This window comes from Diachasma alloeum, unplaced genomic scaffold, assembly GCF_001412515.2.
Source record: "Diachasma alloeum isolate Michigan unplaced genomic scaffold, Dall2.0 Dall_scaffold_00199, whole genome shotgun sequence".
Taxonomy (NCBI): domain Eukaryota; kingdom Metazoa; phylum Arthropoda; class Insecta; order Hymenoptera; family Braconidae; genus Diachasma; species Diachasma alloeum.
Window position 1 is genome coordinate 1,618,218 of NW_021680364.1, and position 13,878 is coordinate 1,632,095.

Consider the following 13,878-nt stretch of genomic DNA (forward strand, 5'->3'; position numbering starts at 1 on the left):
CTTAATAAAATAATTCAACTGAAATTCACATTTTCCTTTGCTTATCTCATCAAATAGTAAATATTCAATGACGACATTCCCGGAAATTCCGTTGAAAAATCTCACCATCGATTATCTATTCGAATGACTATTAAAAATAATCTTCCACTAATCGCTCTTCAAATTATAAACTTGTCGGTAAGAACAAGTCCTTCATTCCCTGGAATTCCAAAATTCCCTAAAGTATTTCAATTTTCAATCAAAGAATCACTACAATCGAAACACCTCATCAATTCACCTAAAATTCTCAATTTCCCTCGATCATCTCATCAACTCGTGGACCTTCGCAACGAAATTCCTTGAAAAGATTTTTTATTTTAATTTAAGACGGAGAGAAATGTTCAGTAAAAATCACGGAACTCACAGTTCGCTCACCGATTACGGAATCGACTCAGAAAATTTAAGTGACGGTATCGTGATTTTTCAAAAAATACCGATACCGTGTTTTTTTTTTACGTAAAAGATATGTAAATTAAAAAAAATACTTAATACGGTAAAAGATACGTAATTTTTATTGAATATTTCTCTCCGTGTATTACTTATGATAAATTTGTGTAGCACTTTAAGGATTTTTGGATCTGTTGTTTCCAATAAGAGTGTGATTGAGTTCGTAAGAGGAACTTTAAATTGTTTTAATTCTGTAATTAGTGTTGTCCTTTCTTTGCTCACGGTGGGACAGCGCCGCGTAATGTTGTCGAAGAACAGAATAGTGAAATGAGAATTGAAAAAGGAGAACCCATTCGAAAGCAAATTGCTAATTTATTAAAAAATGACGACGACACTCATTTGTAAAAAAATGCTATTGTCCACTTCTTCGTGCGTGTGTTACCTCCAAATATATTGATACTACGTCGTCTTGCTTGACTCACCGCCATAGGTGACTAATTCATTGAACCATGTCCATTGATACACTTCTACATTTAGAGTCATCTCCCTCGCAGTCATAGTCCATTTGACGCTATACGATCTAAGAAAAGATTTCGTTTGATGGACATTTGATGACTACCCAGGGTGTGTCCGTTTCTAGGGCGTCGATTGAACTGATAGATTACATTCCATGTCAGACTCAACGTTATTTTTTTCCACTAGTAGCGAGCTTATCTCATCTAAGATTGACTTTATTGAATAACAATCGAGATCAATTCCATCCGTTTAGCTGGGTTACAAGTCGAGACACTTTAGAGGATATTTATGACTTGTGAGAACTTCGAGGGTCAGGTTCTAACGCTACTGGTGGAAAAATTATTTTTATTGAGATGTTTCTTATTTAATGAATGAGATCTTACGGTGAGTATGAATTATTTCGTCTTGCGGTGCATTTACTTGAATCAAATAAAACAGTCCGTGGCGTCAAGTCACATGTATTCACCACGAAAATGGAAAAGTTCTATTTTTTTTAACCTAATTAATCTCCAGTCGAGAAATTTTCTACTTTCATGAATTGATCAAAAATTCGTACCTTGAGGAATGAATTGAATGTTGTTTTCTCGACTGAACCCGATGTTTAAATTGAGCTTTCCGTACATCACATTGAACGAAATTTGTGATATCCAAGTTTGTGTTGAATTGCCGTAATCTGTGATTCTGTTATTGTAAACTAATGCGATTTTTTTAGTCAAGAAATATAAACTTCTTTCAACTCAACGACATCTTACTACAATCTCGAAGCTTTTTCCGCGTAACAATATTCATCCTGATTCGACGTACGAAATGCTCACTTCAATTACAATTAACTTGAAACAACGTATGCTCGTGTTGATGAGATGACAACGTATTTAGTCATGAGGATAATTTTGATTTTTGAGTAAACCAACGAATTTCTGGAGTTGGCAAACTTTTGGCTAGAAAGAACTCAAATGCTCTCATTATTGCGACAAATAAAAGGAACTTCAATTCTAGAGAAGCTCGATTTCTCCCAATCAGGTGTATCTCAAGAAGAAATAACTGGTATTCACTATGAACTCATGTTCATTTGAAGATTGACAACCAAATGATATTTGGTTCAAATAAAATTCTCTTGATGAAACTAATTTTTTCTGTCAGTGTAGCTTTCAATCTCCTTGACCCATTTGAATGTTGAGATGTCTATTGTGCGATGTCTATTATAGGAAGATGAACGGTGGCTAATGCTTATTGTTCTTTCACGCTATGACTAATTGCATCTTTGTCACTGAGGTCAAACTGTCTACATAGTTTTTCAGTATTTCATTACCCGGTAACGCCCCGACAATACGCCCACGTGGCGCTACGAATTACTAAAATGATGATGAATTGTTGAGACGAAAAAATGGGATGTTGTGAATTGAAAGCGGCACGATATGGGTTTAATGTGTAAAAATTTATTTCTGGAGAACAATCTGTCGTGTCTGATGGAGATTTTATACAGTTCAGACTAGACGTAAGGGCAATAAATCTACAGTGCGGGGATTATCTGTTAATTCAGGGGAAAGGCGAATGGCGCTACGTCCTCAATTTTATTTGTCTGCATTTCGGATGCTCGGTTGTCCTCTACGATGATAACTGTTCGCAACATGTCTTCCAGTTGGATGAATATGTAGCGATATACGAAGTCTCCTGAATCGTCCTGCAATGCAGAATGGGAGGGGAATCAGTCTTTGAGAATTTATATTTGGAACAGGGAAATGGAGCTAATGTCACTTCACACAGAAAAACCTAAACGTAAATTACGTTTTGATTAACGTTATTTACGCTTAACGTCAATATGATGTCTGGTGGCTTTTTTTAATAGTTTAAGAATAACTTTTAGGAGAGCAATATTTAATTCAATTTAAGCATGAAAAAGTCACGAAATTTCAAACTTCACTGAATATTCACTGAATATTCAATGGAATTGAAATTCAAATACTGAATTTTCTTGATTTCTATCAACATTAATGGGATAATTAAATTGAAATTTATAGTGTCCATTGATTTCTTCATCGTCATGAAGAGTTGAACGAAAAATTATTAGTGATATTCAGGGATGCCAACAATTAACAATTAATATTGATTTCATGAATTATTTGCAATTTAGTAATAACTTTCAGGAGAGCGACATTCACTTCGATTCAGGCATGAAAAAGTCATGAAATTTTAAACTTCACTGAATATTCACTGGAATTAATCATTAAGTGAAAACTCAAATACTGAATTTTCTCGATTTCTATTAACTTTGACAGTATAATTGAAGTGAAATTTCTATTGTCCATTGATTTTCTCATCAGATTCTGAATTTTTAATCACGAAATCTTCTGAAATTTCGGAGAAACTGTCTGTTGATGAAATTTTCTAAAAATTGTAGTAGAAATTGTAGCTAAAAATTAATAGGCATTAATAGGCGTTAATAGGCATTTCGTGAAAAATGAGGGTTTTCACCTCTCGCACTTCCAAATGCACAGTCCCCCGTTTTCGCAGGCCCTGAACGTAGAACTGCATCCTCATATATTGCTTGCCATTATGCTGGTAGACAGTGTGGCTCACGTGTCTACGTCTACCCCGACGGTTCTCCTCTCCAAAAGCCTTGATAGGCTCCCCCAGAGCGTCGAGTACCTTCGGGTCCTTCATTATCCTATCGAGGGCCTTTGAATACACACTATTGGGACTCTTCCCCGAGAACAGTTCCTTGAAAATCGCGTAGAACATCACAGCGGTCACGCCGACCCCGGCGATTATCACACTCACGTACCAGGCGGATTTTGTATTTTCCTTAACTGCAATAAATCACAAAATTATTAACATTGGCTAATTATTAGAGCGAATCCTTCTGCGGAGAGAAAAATCCGTTGGATATTATCTCTGAATTCACCTTTCGGGAATTTTTATCGAGACGATTTTTGAAATATTTGAATCGACGTTGAAATTTGCGGTACGCCTCTTGGAAGTTTTTATGAAGTGACAGTTTTACTGAAATTTCAAAGAATTTAAATCGGGGAATTTTAGGTAAATATATTCTTTATTTATTCTTTCTTAAATCTTCAAGTGTTTGAAAATTCAACGCAATTTGGTGATTAATATTCATGCTTAGATTGAAAATTTAAATAAATTAGGGAATGCTCGCGCTTTTGCCGCTCAAAAATCGTGAATTCCATTGAATTTTCAGTGAAATTTCAACTTTTTTATTCGTTCTTCCTTAAATCGAGTAAAATGTCGGTCTCTTGAAAATTACGACTTTTCGTAAAACTGTAGAAAATATAAAATTTCTACGTTTCTATATGTATTTATTACTGTCAGCAAGCAATATTTTCGTTCAAAACATTTATGAATAAAAAATCCGACAGAAAAATCCAGCGTTTCCTACAGAAAATTGTATTCAATTTCTGTAAGAGCTCTGTAAGAATACTATTATAGTTTTATTGAAAACTACAAAGTTCTCATATAATTTTTAATACATATTTGAAATTCGGAGGGAATTTTCAATAGATGCCCTCTCCGCGTCTAAAATTAATTATTTTGTGAACCCGTAACAAAATTTACCTACTTCCGCAAAAGTGGTGGACACCTGTCCACCCGCGTTACTCTCATCGACCTTCGATAGTGATTTTTGATTAGAAGATCTGCACATGCCACCGGTGCTGAAGTAGCACGATGATGTTGATGATATTGGCACACTAGATACTGTAAAGCGCTTTCGCCGGAGAATATGGTTGAGAGCCCTAACTGTTGCCATTTTCTAAAATAAAAATACGCGTTAATAACTGTTAATGAACAGCAATGAATCGTCATTACGTAAGTGGAATAGAGCAGAAGCGATCAGACACTTTTTCCCTCGTAAAAATATCTAAAACTCCGTCACAAAGTGCTTTATTATTAAATAACAATGATCCTATTCCACCGACAATTAAATTTCGTTATAAACATTGAAATAATGAATAGTTAAAAGTAGTCACTTACCTGCTTCCGTACCTCAATCAAAATGATTTTTTCATACCACTAAAAATTCATGATTCGAATGTAAACATTCCGAGTATAAATTTTTTTTTCCCGAAATTAATGTTCCTACACGATATTCATAGAATACACAATCTGGAGAAGTTGGTTCTCCGAAAGCTCGCTTGAATCGACCCTTTTGGGCTTGGAGTTGGCGCGGGGAACTCCCGAAACATGACGATGCGCAGTCAACTCGGTCGGTACACTCACGCTTGTGTACAGCGTTGCCATGTCTCCCGCTTCAGCGCAGGAATGGCCATCAATATTGAAGGAATTGCGACTTACGCTGATAAAGGTTTAAATATCTCATCAAAATATAAAAATAGGATGATATTCATCATTTTAATTTCGATTGCATTTTTACTATGTCGTATTTCGTTACTATTTCGTTAAGAGATATTTGATAAAAAATCTCAATAAATTTTGATTCTTACGTGGAAATTCTTGGGCGTAAATTCTCCAAGATTTTTCCGCTGTATTTTTATTTGTCTTTTTCATAATAAATTCAGGAAAACAAATCATGAATTCTTCAAGAATTCTTATAGAAAACAGAATAAGTTATCCAAAAGAATAAGTTATATAAAAATATCGACATCTGAAAACATTTTTCTGTAAACAAATATACATTTACAAATGCAGGGAGACGTTGCGTAATTTTTAATAGAATTGGCGCAAAAAACTAATAGAATTATTCAATAGAATTTCTTAGAAGAAATTCAGGTGACAGGGCTCATTCGCCTGATGAGAACAAAGAACGAACGAAATCTATCCATTGGAGGATGTAATAATTGTCACAGACAGCCAAATACTTTGGCTTTTTGTTCTCCTGTGAAATGCTCTTCTACTTTTGTAGTCGAACATCAGAGCCTTCCAGAGCATATTAAAATGATTTTATTATTTCAACTCTGCAGGTCTGAATTTGAATCTCGATATTGAACTGTTAAAAATATTTTTAAAATCTGTAAAAAAAATTGGAAAGTTTACTTTTGGAGAAATGAAATAATTTATAAACAATTAATTTTCCACCCTAAAAATCATTTGTTCCGAATCCTAATAAATTTATTCACATGCAGAATTTTACCAGAAATCGATTTCATGTCTAAAAAAATAAGATTTCCGAATGTTTAAACAATAATAATTCTGTGCGAATTGCTGAATATTCATGAATTGAAAAAAAAAATTTTCACGCAATTTAATTGACAAATTTGATGATTGAAAATGATTGAATCTATAGTGTGATCTATACTAAACTCTAAAATAACACTTGGATATCCTTAAAAGCAACCCAATTTCGCTTCTCAATGAAGTGTTACGCTGCAAAAGCCTTTCAAACATTTTCCCAGCCTCCCGCCTTAATCCCAACTCCGCCCGCTTCTCTGTGCGTCGATCTGGCAACGCCGCATGTGTATCTATGAATAAACGTACACATCACTCCTCAAATGTGTTGCCTTCCCACGCTGATAATTGGTCGCAATGTCTCGTATTAGTGGGGGGGGGTTGAGTCCTCGCGTTCCGTCGATGTGGCGTATTTCCACTAATTCAATTAGTACAATTAGGGAATTAAAATGTGATTAGAAAGTCGAAACATGAAATAAACAATGCAGATTATCTCATTTAAGGGTGTTTATTCCACGCGGTGTCTGCGGATGAAGTCACTCAACATTGTTGTACATATCAGTTATGTGTAATGACAATAGCAAACAAACTGAGTCATACTGATTACGGTTATGTCAAGTCAATGTGTCATAACATAACCTCGAACTGGCAGTAATCCTAGTCAGTCAGTTCTTGTTGTCAGTTATGTCCTGACAGTTGAACGACACAGTGTCCATTGTCGAATTTATAATATAAAATGGCAGAGTCAGAGATGACTGTTAGCAAGGCCCTCGGTTTTATCGCCTCGGGGGCCATGATTTTCGGTGGTGTTGTGCCATATATTCCACAGTACAGGGAAATTAGGAGGAAGGACGATGCCGAAGGATTCTCACTTTACGTCTGTCTGGCTTTGCTCATCGCTAATACTTTAAGGATAATTTTTTGGTATGAAAAAAAGGGAATCTAAGTTGCTTTTCTCCCTTTGCAATCGAACATTAGAGCTTCCATTTGAGCCCCATTTGACCTTAAGGTTCCGCACATTTTACAATCATTTTGTTATTTAAACTTTGCCGGTCTGAATTTGAACTTCGATATTGAATCGTTAGGAAACATTCTAAAAATCTGAAAAAACATTAGAAATTTTAAATAATAAGTTGCATGGAGGAACCTAATGTATTGATCTTTTTCTATTTTAAGATTTTATCTCGCATTTTTTTTCTACTTCACAATTTTATTTGCTGTTGGAAAATGTATATATATAGATATATATATTTATATGGATATATATATTTATTAAACACACTGTGGGTTATTACCCTCACAGAGAGAAGAGAGCGTCAATATAGAATGAAAACAAAATAATAGTTATAGAATCTAATAATGAGGTACATCGAATTTTGCCCGAATGGGTGTAGTACATCCTTAAGCCGGAGGGAATCAAAGCGATTGGAAAATGTATTCACCAGATTTTAAAAACGCCTAGGACTAGCTTTGCTCCGAAGAAGTTTCAATCAAAACTTGCCATTTCCGTTGAAATTTTTATAAAAGAACTGATAAATCCAATCAATAATTCTTAATTTTCTCTACATTTCGTGTTAAGATGACTTGCATAGAATTCCCTCGGGACGAATTTTGTAATGTTCTTCCATACTCAACAGGTTCGGAAAGCGCTTCGAGCTACCTCTCCTCCTCCAAAGTATTCTCATGAACATAACAATGCTCGTGATGATCAGGCTCTGCGTAACGGTTCGCAATAAAAATCAAATAATCAAAGCCAAGGAGCGAACATTCACAGGTATGAATAACTACTAATGATGTGACTAACAGCATCATCGCCGTATCATTTCCACAAATACAGCGTAAAAAAATCTTGTTTTATATTTACTGTAGTCTCCATTTAACAATAATTCACGTAGATTTGGACATTAAATACTTTTGGAAATGGACAGACTTCCAGTCGTATTTGGATTTCATACTTCTATTTGGAGTAGCTGGTGGATTTCTCATGTATTTATTCGCCGATTATCCGATATTTGTGGAGAGTGTAGGCCTGCTTGCTGTACTAACTGAAGCCATGCTGGGGGTACCTCAATTTTTACGTAATCTGCATAATAAATCCACTGAAGGAATGAGGTAATGTACGGTTCGAGGATTATGGAAGGGCCTTTGATGGTGGGATTATCAAGATTATTTTGTGTATTGTAGCATAGCTATGGTGACAATGTGGACTGTTGGTGATACGTTCAAGACTTGCTATTTTGTTCAAAGAGAAGCACCCATTCAATTCAGTATTTGTGGAGTTCTCCAGGTGATGGTTGACACAGCAATTCTCCTACAAGTCTATCTATATCAAGTTAATCTCTCATCCCGACCGGATTTACGGACTGATTAGTAGTCTTAGTCTAGAATATCAATCTTTTATGGCCATATTAATATTCCAAAGTAACTCAGCATCTTCCTCTCTATTCCAAATCGGAATGCATTAATTTTTATAGTCTTTTTTGTGTGTTGTGATTTCATAATTGTAATAGTACTAAATATCCAAGAATATTAAATTATTCTGTTTCAAAGTGCTATAATGTTACCACACTAGTGACGTACTGAATATAACTTATTGTATCGTAGCAATTGGATGAATCTTTCTTTGTAAGAAAATATGAACATCTTTGCTGACGATGTGACGTAATACGAAATATTCACAGTGTGGATATTCTATTAATAAAATATTTTTATAATATATATTTTTGTGTGATTATTGATGATTATCCCTTGGATCGCTAAATTTTTTAAAATTTGAGTAACATTTGTGTTTATATCTTCAATATTGCGAATGTAAAACTCAATTTAGTTTAAAATCTTTCATCGAATTCCGAATTTAATATTCATTTTTATAACAATTGTATATAATTGTATGTAACGTTCGAACAATCAAGATTTCTTGTATTGGAATAAATGGCGCCTGCTCCCGATCTTACTCCCGTTGTTGCCTATACCTAACAGCCTGTACTATACTTATTCTTCCGTTATACTTGCGCATGCGCAAGCTCTCGGCGTGGGGCCGTTGTTCTTACGTGCGTTCACACAAGCGTTCCTATTTATGAAAGGTCATACACATAAATGAACATCGTTAGAGTCGAAATATCTCGAAATTCGTAAGACTGATTCCTCATTGGTTAATCGCATAGGCATGAACTTGGTTAGTTCTCACCCGGGAAATTTAAATACAAATTCGTCACACAGTGCGCGCAACGCACTCCACGGTCTCGTCTGACTGTTATATAGAAAGGTACTGCGAGACGCGTATCCATTGAATAAACGTTCTTTCATTGTAATCCAGTGTTTCACTTCATTTACGTAGCCCTGCACTCTAGTATTTGTCCAGCAGTGTCATTTTCTGTTTTACAAGCGTAAACTGAGGGACAACTGTATTACATATGATATTAATTATGTGTGAAAGTTGATCCTCCTGCTTGACGAATTAATGAAAAATAATTAACATTTTTGACCATCAGTAGATATTGTAGAAATTACCACATGTACCAGCCTTCGATAAAGCTGCTCTCCACTTTACCAAATAAAGAATAATATGTGAAAATTTCTACTTTATCAACAGCTGGTGCCATCATTCTCCATATTATCGACCCATTCGATAGGATTGGTGTTCCCTTCATGAGTTTAATTCACTGGAAATTGATTTATATTTCGCAATTTGCACGTACCTTTAATTTATGCGCATACACGCATCCATAATTGACCAGCCGTTGATAAGACTGTTCTCTACTTTATCAAATATAATTCTATTTGAAAATTTCTGGCTTATCAACAATCGGTACCATCACTCTCCCCATTATCGACCTATTCGAAGGCATTGATCTCCCCCTCATGAGTTCTATCCACTGGAAATTTATTTATATTGCCCTTTGCACGTACCTTTAATTTATCCGAGTACATTACTCCATGATTGATGATATCCAGTGGAGCCGAGGTGCTCTCCGTTATTGCATCCCTTCACAAGGCAATTTACGTTCCCATTTTGAATTTCATTCTGTCCCCGCTGTTCGCTTACTCATCGGTATTCTCTAGTATCGGCATTATGTACCTTTCGTTCAATTCCAGATTGCGATTCTGTCACTGATTCCATGATCTACTGGCTGTGCGCCAATCCAAGATGCACTTGATAGGGAAATATTGCAACAGATGCAGTCGGTTTTTGACAATACTTTTATTTCGCATTATAAGATACATTGCGTGACCATTGATTATACAGACGATTATACTCAGTGTCGCGTTTTAGTGATGAATATTTTACAGTGACCGTATTTTTTGCATCCCTCACGTATTATGTACATTTTTTTTTCGCTGCGGGACAAATTTTACAGTGGATTTCCCAGATCACCGGCTCCTTTCGTCACAATTGTTCTGCTTATTCTTTAAATATTTATCTTTCACCTAGGATGTACGAAGACGATGCAGTGGTCGTAATTCATAAAATTTTTCTCTTTTTACTTCTGTTTTCATCAACGATATTACATACCACTACCAGGACGTGTTATACATTCTGTATTTACATGAATTGAATGCATGAGATAAGTCTTAAATTTATTACTTATATTTTTATTATACAAAGTGCCTCTGTTTTATGTACAAGAAAACATTTATTGAGTAGGTTCCAGTACTTGGAGAAATATTATCTTTTGAAACATTTCGTAATCTGCCGTTCTCACAAGTACTCGTTGCATTGGGATTCTTACTGACCTCCGTTATAGACGCGGTTGGGAGTGACGCGATATTGTGTCTTGAATATGTATGACCGTCAGTGTCCAATCATTCGGTGTGGCATTAACGGTGCAATAAAAATACTATTAATTCGTGATTACATGCAACGTCGTGTCGCCTCGGAAATGAACAGTGTGCTGATTGAAACGTAGGATGCAGGATTTAGAGGACGTAAGAGGAGGCTCGCATGAAGCTCATTTTTCTGCTCTTCTGCGGGCTGATGCATTATTCGGGGCAGATTCATGGTGTTGGGTGTTTTTCGGAATTTAAATGCCGCAACTCCGTAAAATTTCAATGGCACTATCACTTGATGAATATATTTCCAAAAAATGCACAACAAATTTCAGCCGAGAACGCGTGTTGCCTACGAACCCAAAAAAACCCTCGCATGTCCTTAACCACTCGTAAATGGCCAATTTGTCAACATTTTCCAACCAAAGAATCTCGTTCGGTTCGAGAACTCGAGATAAAAGGAAAGAATGAAAAATCGTTGCAAGTTCTCTACCACCCCTCCAAAAATGTCCTCCCCCAAAACCGCAGGGCATCAAATACAATACGTCGTCTATCAATCTCATTCGAAAATATACATCATTAAAATCGGAATCGATCCCGATTGGCTGTGCGGCATAAGAGAAATATCTCCCAAGGCATTTAACTTTCATAGAATTTTTTTCTTTCTCTCAGAACACAGCCTGCGCTGGGTACAGTATCGTGCGGTTCGTAATGTCCCAGTCGCGCGATTCCATGATATTTCCCCAGAGAGTCGGGATGAAGGTTTGAGTCTCACAGAATGAGAAATGAAGAGAGACAGAGAAACCGAATGAACGAATGAATGGAGATAGAGAAGATAGAAAGAAAAACGACATCGTTGGTAAGGGAGGCACTTGAATTCTCATCGGGAATCGTTATGGAACTTTAATGAAGTGCGTGTCTAGATATTTGCAGTTCCCTCGCAAATTCATCGATTCCTCCGTCACGATTGACAAATTAATTTCACCTCGTATCACTGTATTTCCAAAATTGTAACGCTTTACCTTCAGTGATTGTTCGAGCATGTTCTCAAAATGACGATTTAAATGCCATCATATTGTTCATAATGTCACGATCAGCGCTCGCATCTCAACTTATGTTATGATATGTTAAAAACGAAAAAAGGATTCTACCCCTACATATTATTCCTCCATTAAATCGCAATGGTAATCCCCTTAAGGCGACCTTTGCACGTTGTCACAGAAGTAACAGCTGTTCAATGATTAATCCACCGAATTCCAATGGCCATTGACAAATGTGCGAGGATCGTCTTCCCCTACGACTATTCATTACTCCTTTTCATACCTCTGAAGTGAATATTAATGTTAAAACATCTCGGATAGTCCTTCTAAACGCAACATTCTTAGTCTCTCTATATTTACCTGTAAAGTTACTCTTAGTTATTGTTCTTGAGCATAAATTTTCTCCAATCGTTAGTCAACACGACAAGGACAACAAATTAACGAGTCGACATTCAACGACTCCGATTTCCCACCGTAAAATCTTACCTCTTCATTATAATACAGACAAGAATGTGAATAATCTTCTGACGGGACGAAGTTTTACAGAAATACAAAAGAAACCATTGTGAGTGTTCCTATCTAGACAAGCAAGTAGAAATATTGATTTTATTTTTAATTTTCCAACATTTGGCAGTGGTATGCCTGTCAGCTGTCATGAGCCGACACTAGTTCGACATATTAGAAAAGTCCAGGCTCCCCCCCAGGGAGTGAGATTCTTCCGATATATCGACCCGATGTATACAGCACCCAATGGCTCAATCTCAAACTTTTGAGTACGTTATACATGAGTCTCGCTGCGCCAAAACTTTTCCCACCCAAGTTGTTAGTAAGGTTCAACATCAATGCCCTCAGTATCAATGTCCAGTGGGAGCGATTCACATTTCCGTGTTCTCCTCAGCCTCCTCATCCACCTCAGGTAGTGTATAAACCGCTGACATTGGCCCAACCAGATGATCTTCCAGCTTGATGATGGGCTTACAATCCCTCGTGACGTCCACCTGATTATAACTATCCTTCAGTATATTCATTTCATTTTCATGGGCAAAAATACTAACTGGTGGCTCACCACACAGTGTCTCTTCGGTAACATTTCTGTGGCACAAATTACTGGATGGAAATTGTCACGATGTCAGGGCAAACGGATCCCCCGAAAGCTCGTCAACGCTAACACTTGGCTTAACTGAGTCGTGTTTCTCACTCTGATGGGCTAGACGATGGACAATTTCGTCGTGAAGAATGTTGAAGCACATTGCTGTCAGTGCCATACCCGACATTATGTAGCACGAGCAAAACCATATTGTTATGTTGGTGGATTCCGTGAAATTATTCTGGGGGTAGGAACCTGGCACCATGTCACCAAAGCCTATGGTGCTCAGACTCATGAAGCAGAAGTAACTGGCATCTGAAAGATTTTTGGGAAGAGTTTACGATTTACCTTCATTGGTACACTGTTAGAAAATTACTCTTGAAATTTTAAACAACGGATTATTTACATGGAATTTCCAAAATGAATCAGGAATTCCATAAGCAATTTCGTCTGAAATTGAGGTCAAGTTCCGAATATTGAAAATTCAAATGCATCTGTTACTTAAATTACAAAAAATTTCTAACAATGTAGTTTGTAATGCCAAGTTAATTAATGGCAGCTTACATGTGATACGATAGGCTGATACTTTGAGACCTATTGTTATGCCCCAAAATAATTGAAAGATGAATTGAGTTCAACTTACTTCACTCATTGTTTTACTAAATCAGCATTCATGTGCACCACTGTTTATGAGTGTTGTAGACACAGAAAAACCTAAACGTAAATTACGTTTTGCTAAGCGAGTTGTAAACGAAATGGTACATTACGTTTATGTAATCGTAATTTACGCTTCAACTCCAAGCGTAAAATACATTTCAGAAAGCGTAAAAGAGTTTAACCGTAACTAACGTTTAAGTTTTTCCTGTGTGTAATATCCCAATATCCAATCTACTTCTCTTAAGA

General features: G+C 36.3%; 3 protein-coding genes across 4 annotated transcripts in view; 1 reads left to right on the plus strand and 2 right to left on the minus strand.

Annotated features, from left to right (window-relative positions):
• Window positions 1–2,358: 2,358 nt before the first annotated feature.
• On the minus strand, window positions 2,359–5,134 carry LOC107035605 (mitochondrial import inner membrane translocase subunit Tim21). Its single transcript, XM_015253091.2, has 4 exons — window positions 4,930–5,134; window positions 4,513–4,708; window positions 3,415–3,749; window positions 2,359–2,623 (listed from the first exon to the last, which is right to left on the minus strand). The coding sequence occupies exons 2-4, from the start codon at window positions 4,703–4,705 to the stop codon at window positions 2,474–2,476; spliced, it is 678 nt and encodes a 225-aa protein (XP_015108577.1). The 5' UTR covers window positions 4,706–4,708; window positions 4,930–5,134; the 3' UTR covers window positions 2,359–2,473.
• A 1,326-nt stretch (window positions 5,135–6,460) lies between these two features.
• Window positions 6,461–8,799, plus strand: LOC107035596 (PQ-loop repeat-containing protein 1). Of its 2 annotated transcripts, none has more exons than XM_015253080.1 (4): window positions 6,461–7,005; window positions 7,719–7,855; window positions 7,977–8,193; window positions 8,266–8,799. In XM_015253080.1, exons 1-4 carry the CDS (start codon window positions 6,818–6,820, stop codon window positions 8,450–8,452), a joined length of 729 nt encoding a protein of 242 aa, XP_015108566.1. In that variant the 5' UTR covers window positions 6,461–6,817; the 3' UTR covers window positions 8,453–8,799. The 2 variants fall into 2 exon arrangements, with proteins under 2 accessions (XP_015108566.1, XP_015108567.1); XM_015253081.1 differs by having other exon boundaries at window positions 8,010–8,193.
• A 1,516-nt stretch (window positions 8,800–10,315) lies between these two features.
• LOC107035662 overlaps window positions 10,316–13,878 on the minus strand; it is a 53,261-nt gene continuing 49,698 nt past the window's right edge. The window contains exons 5-6 of the mRNA XM_015253194.1: window positions 13,029–13,290; window positions 10,316–12,980 (exon numbers count right to left, since the gene is read on the minus strand). Of these exons, the coding sequence (XP_015108680.1) occupies window positions 12,764–12,980; window positions 13,029–13,290 (479 nt within the window). The 3' untranslated portion in view covers window positions 10,316–12,763. The remainder of the gene's footprint in view (window positions 12,981–13,028; window positions 13,291–13,878) is intronic.

Coding starts and splice junctions, on each gene's coding strand:
- LOC107035605 (XM_015253091.2), bottom strand. CDS start 4,705: ATGGCAACAGTTAGGGCTCTCAACCATATTCTCCGGCGAAAGCGCTTT. Junction 3,750..4,512: donor CACCACTTTTGCGGAAGTAG/GTAAATTTTGTT, acceptor GATTTATTGCAG/TTAAGGAAAATACAAAATCC. Junction 2,624..3,414: donor TGCATTTGGAAGTGCGAGAG/GTGAAAACCCTC, acceptor TCTGCATTGCAG/GACGATTCAGGAGACTTCGT.
- LOC107035596 (XM_015253080.1), top strand. CDS start 6,818: ATGGCAGAGTCAGAGATGACTGTTAGCAAGGCCCTCGGTTTTATCGCC. Junction 7,006..7,718: donor ACTTTAAGGATAATTTTTTG/GTATGAAAAAAA, acceptor CATACTCAACAG/GTTCGGAAAGCGCTTCGAGC. Junction 8,194..8,265: donor AAATCCACTGAAGGAATGAG/GTAATGTACGGT, acceptor TGTGTATTGTAG/CATAGCTATGGTGACAATGT.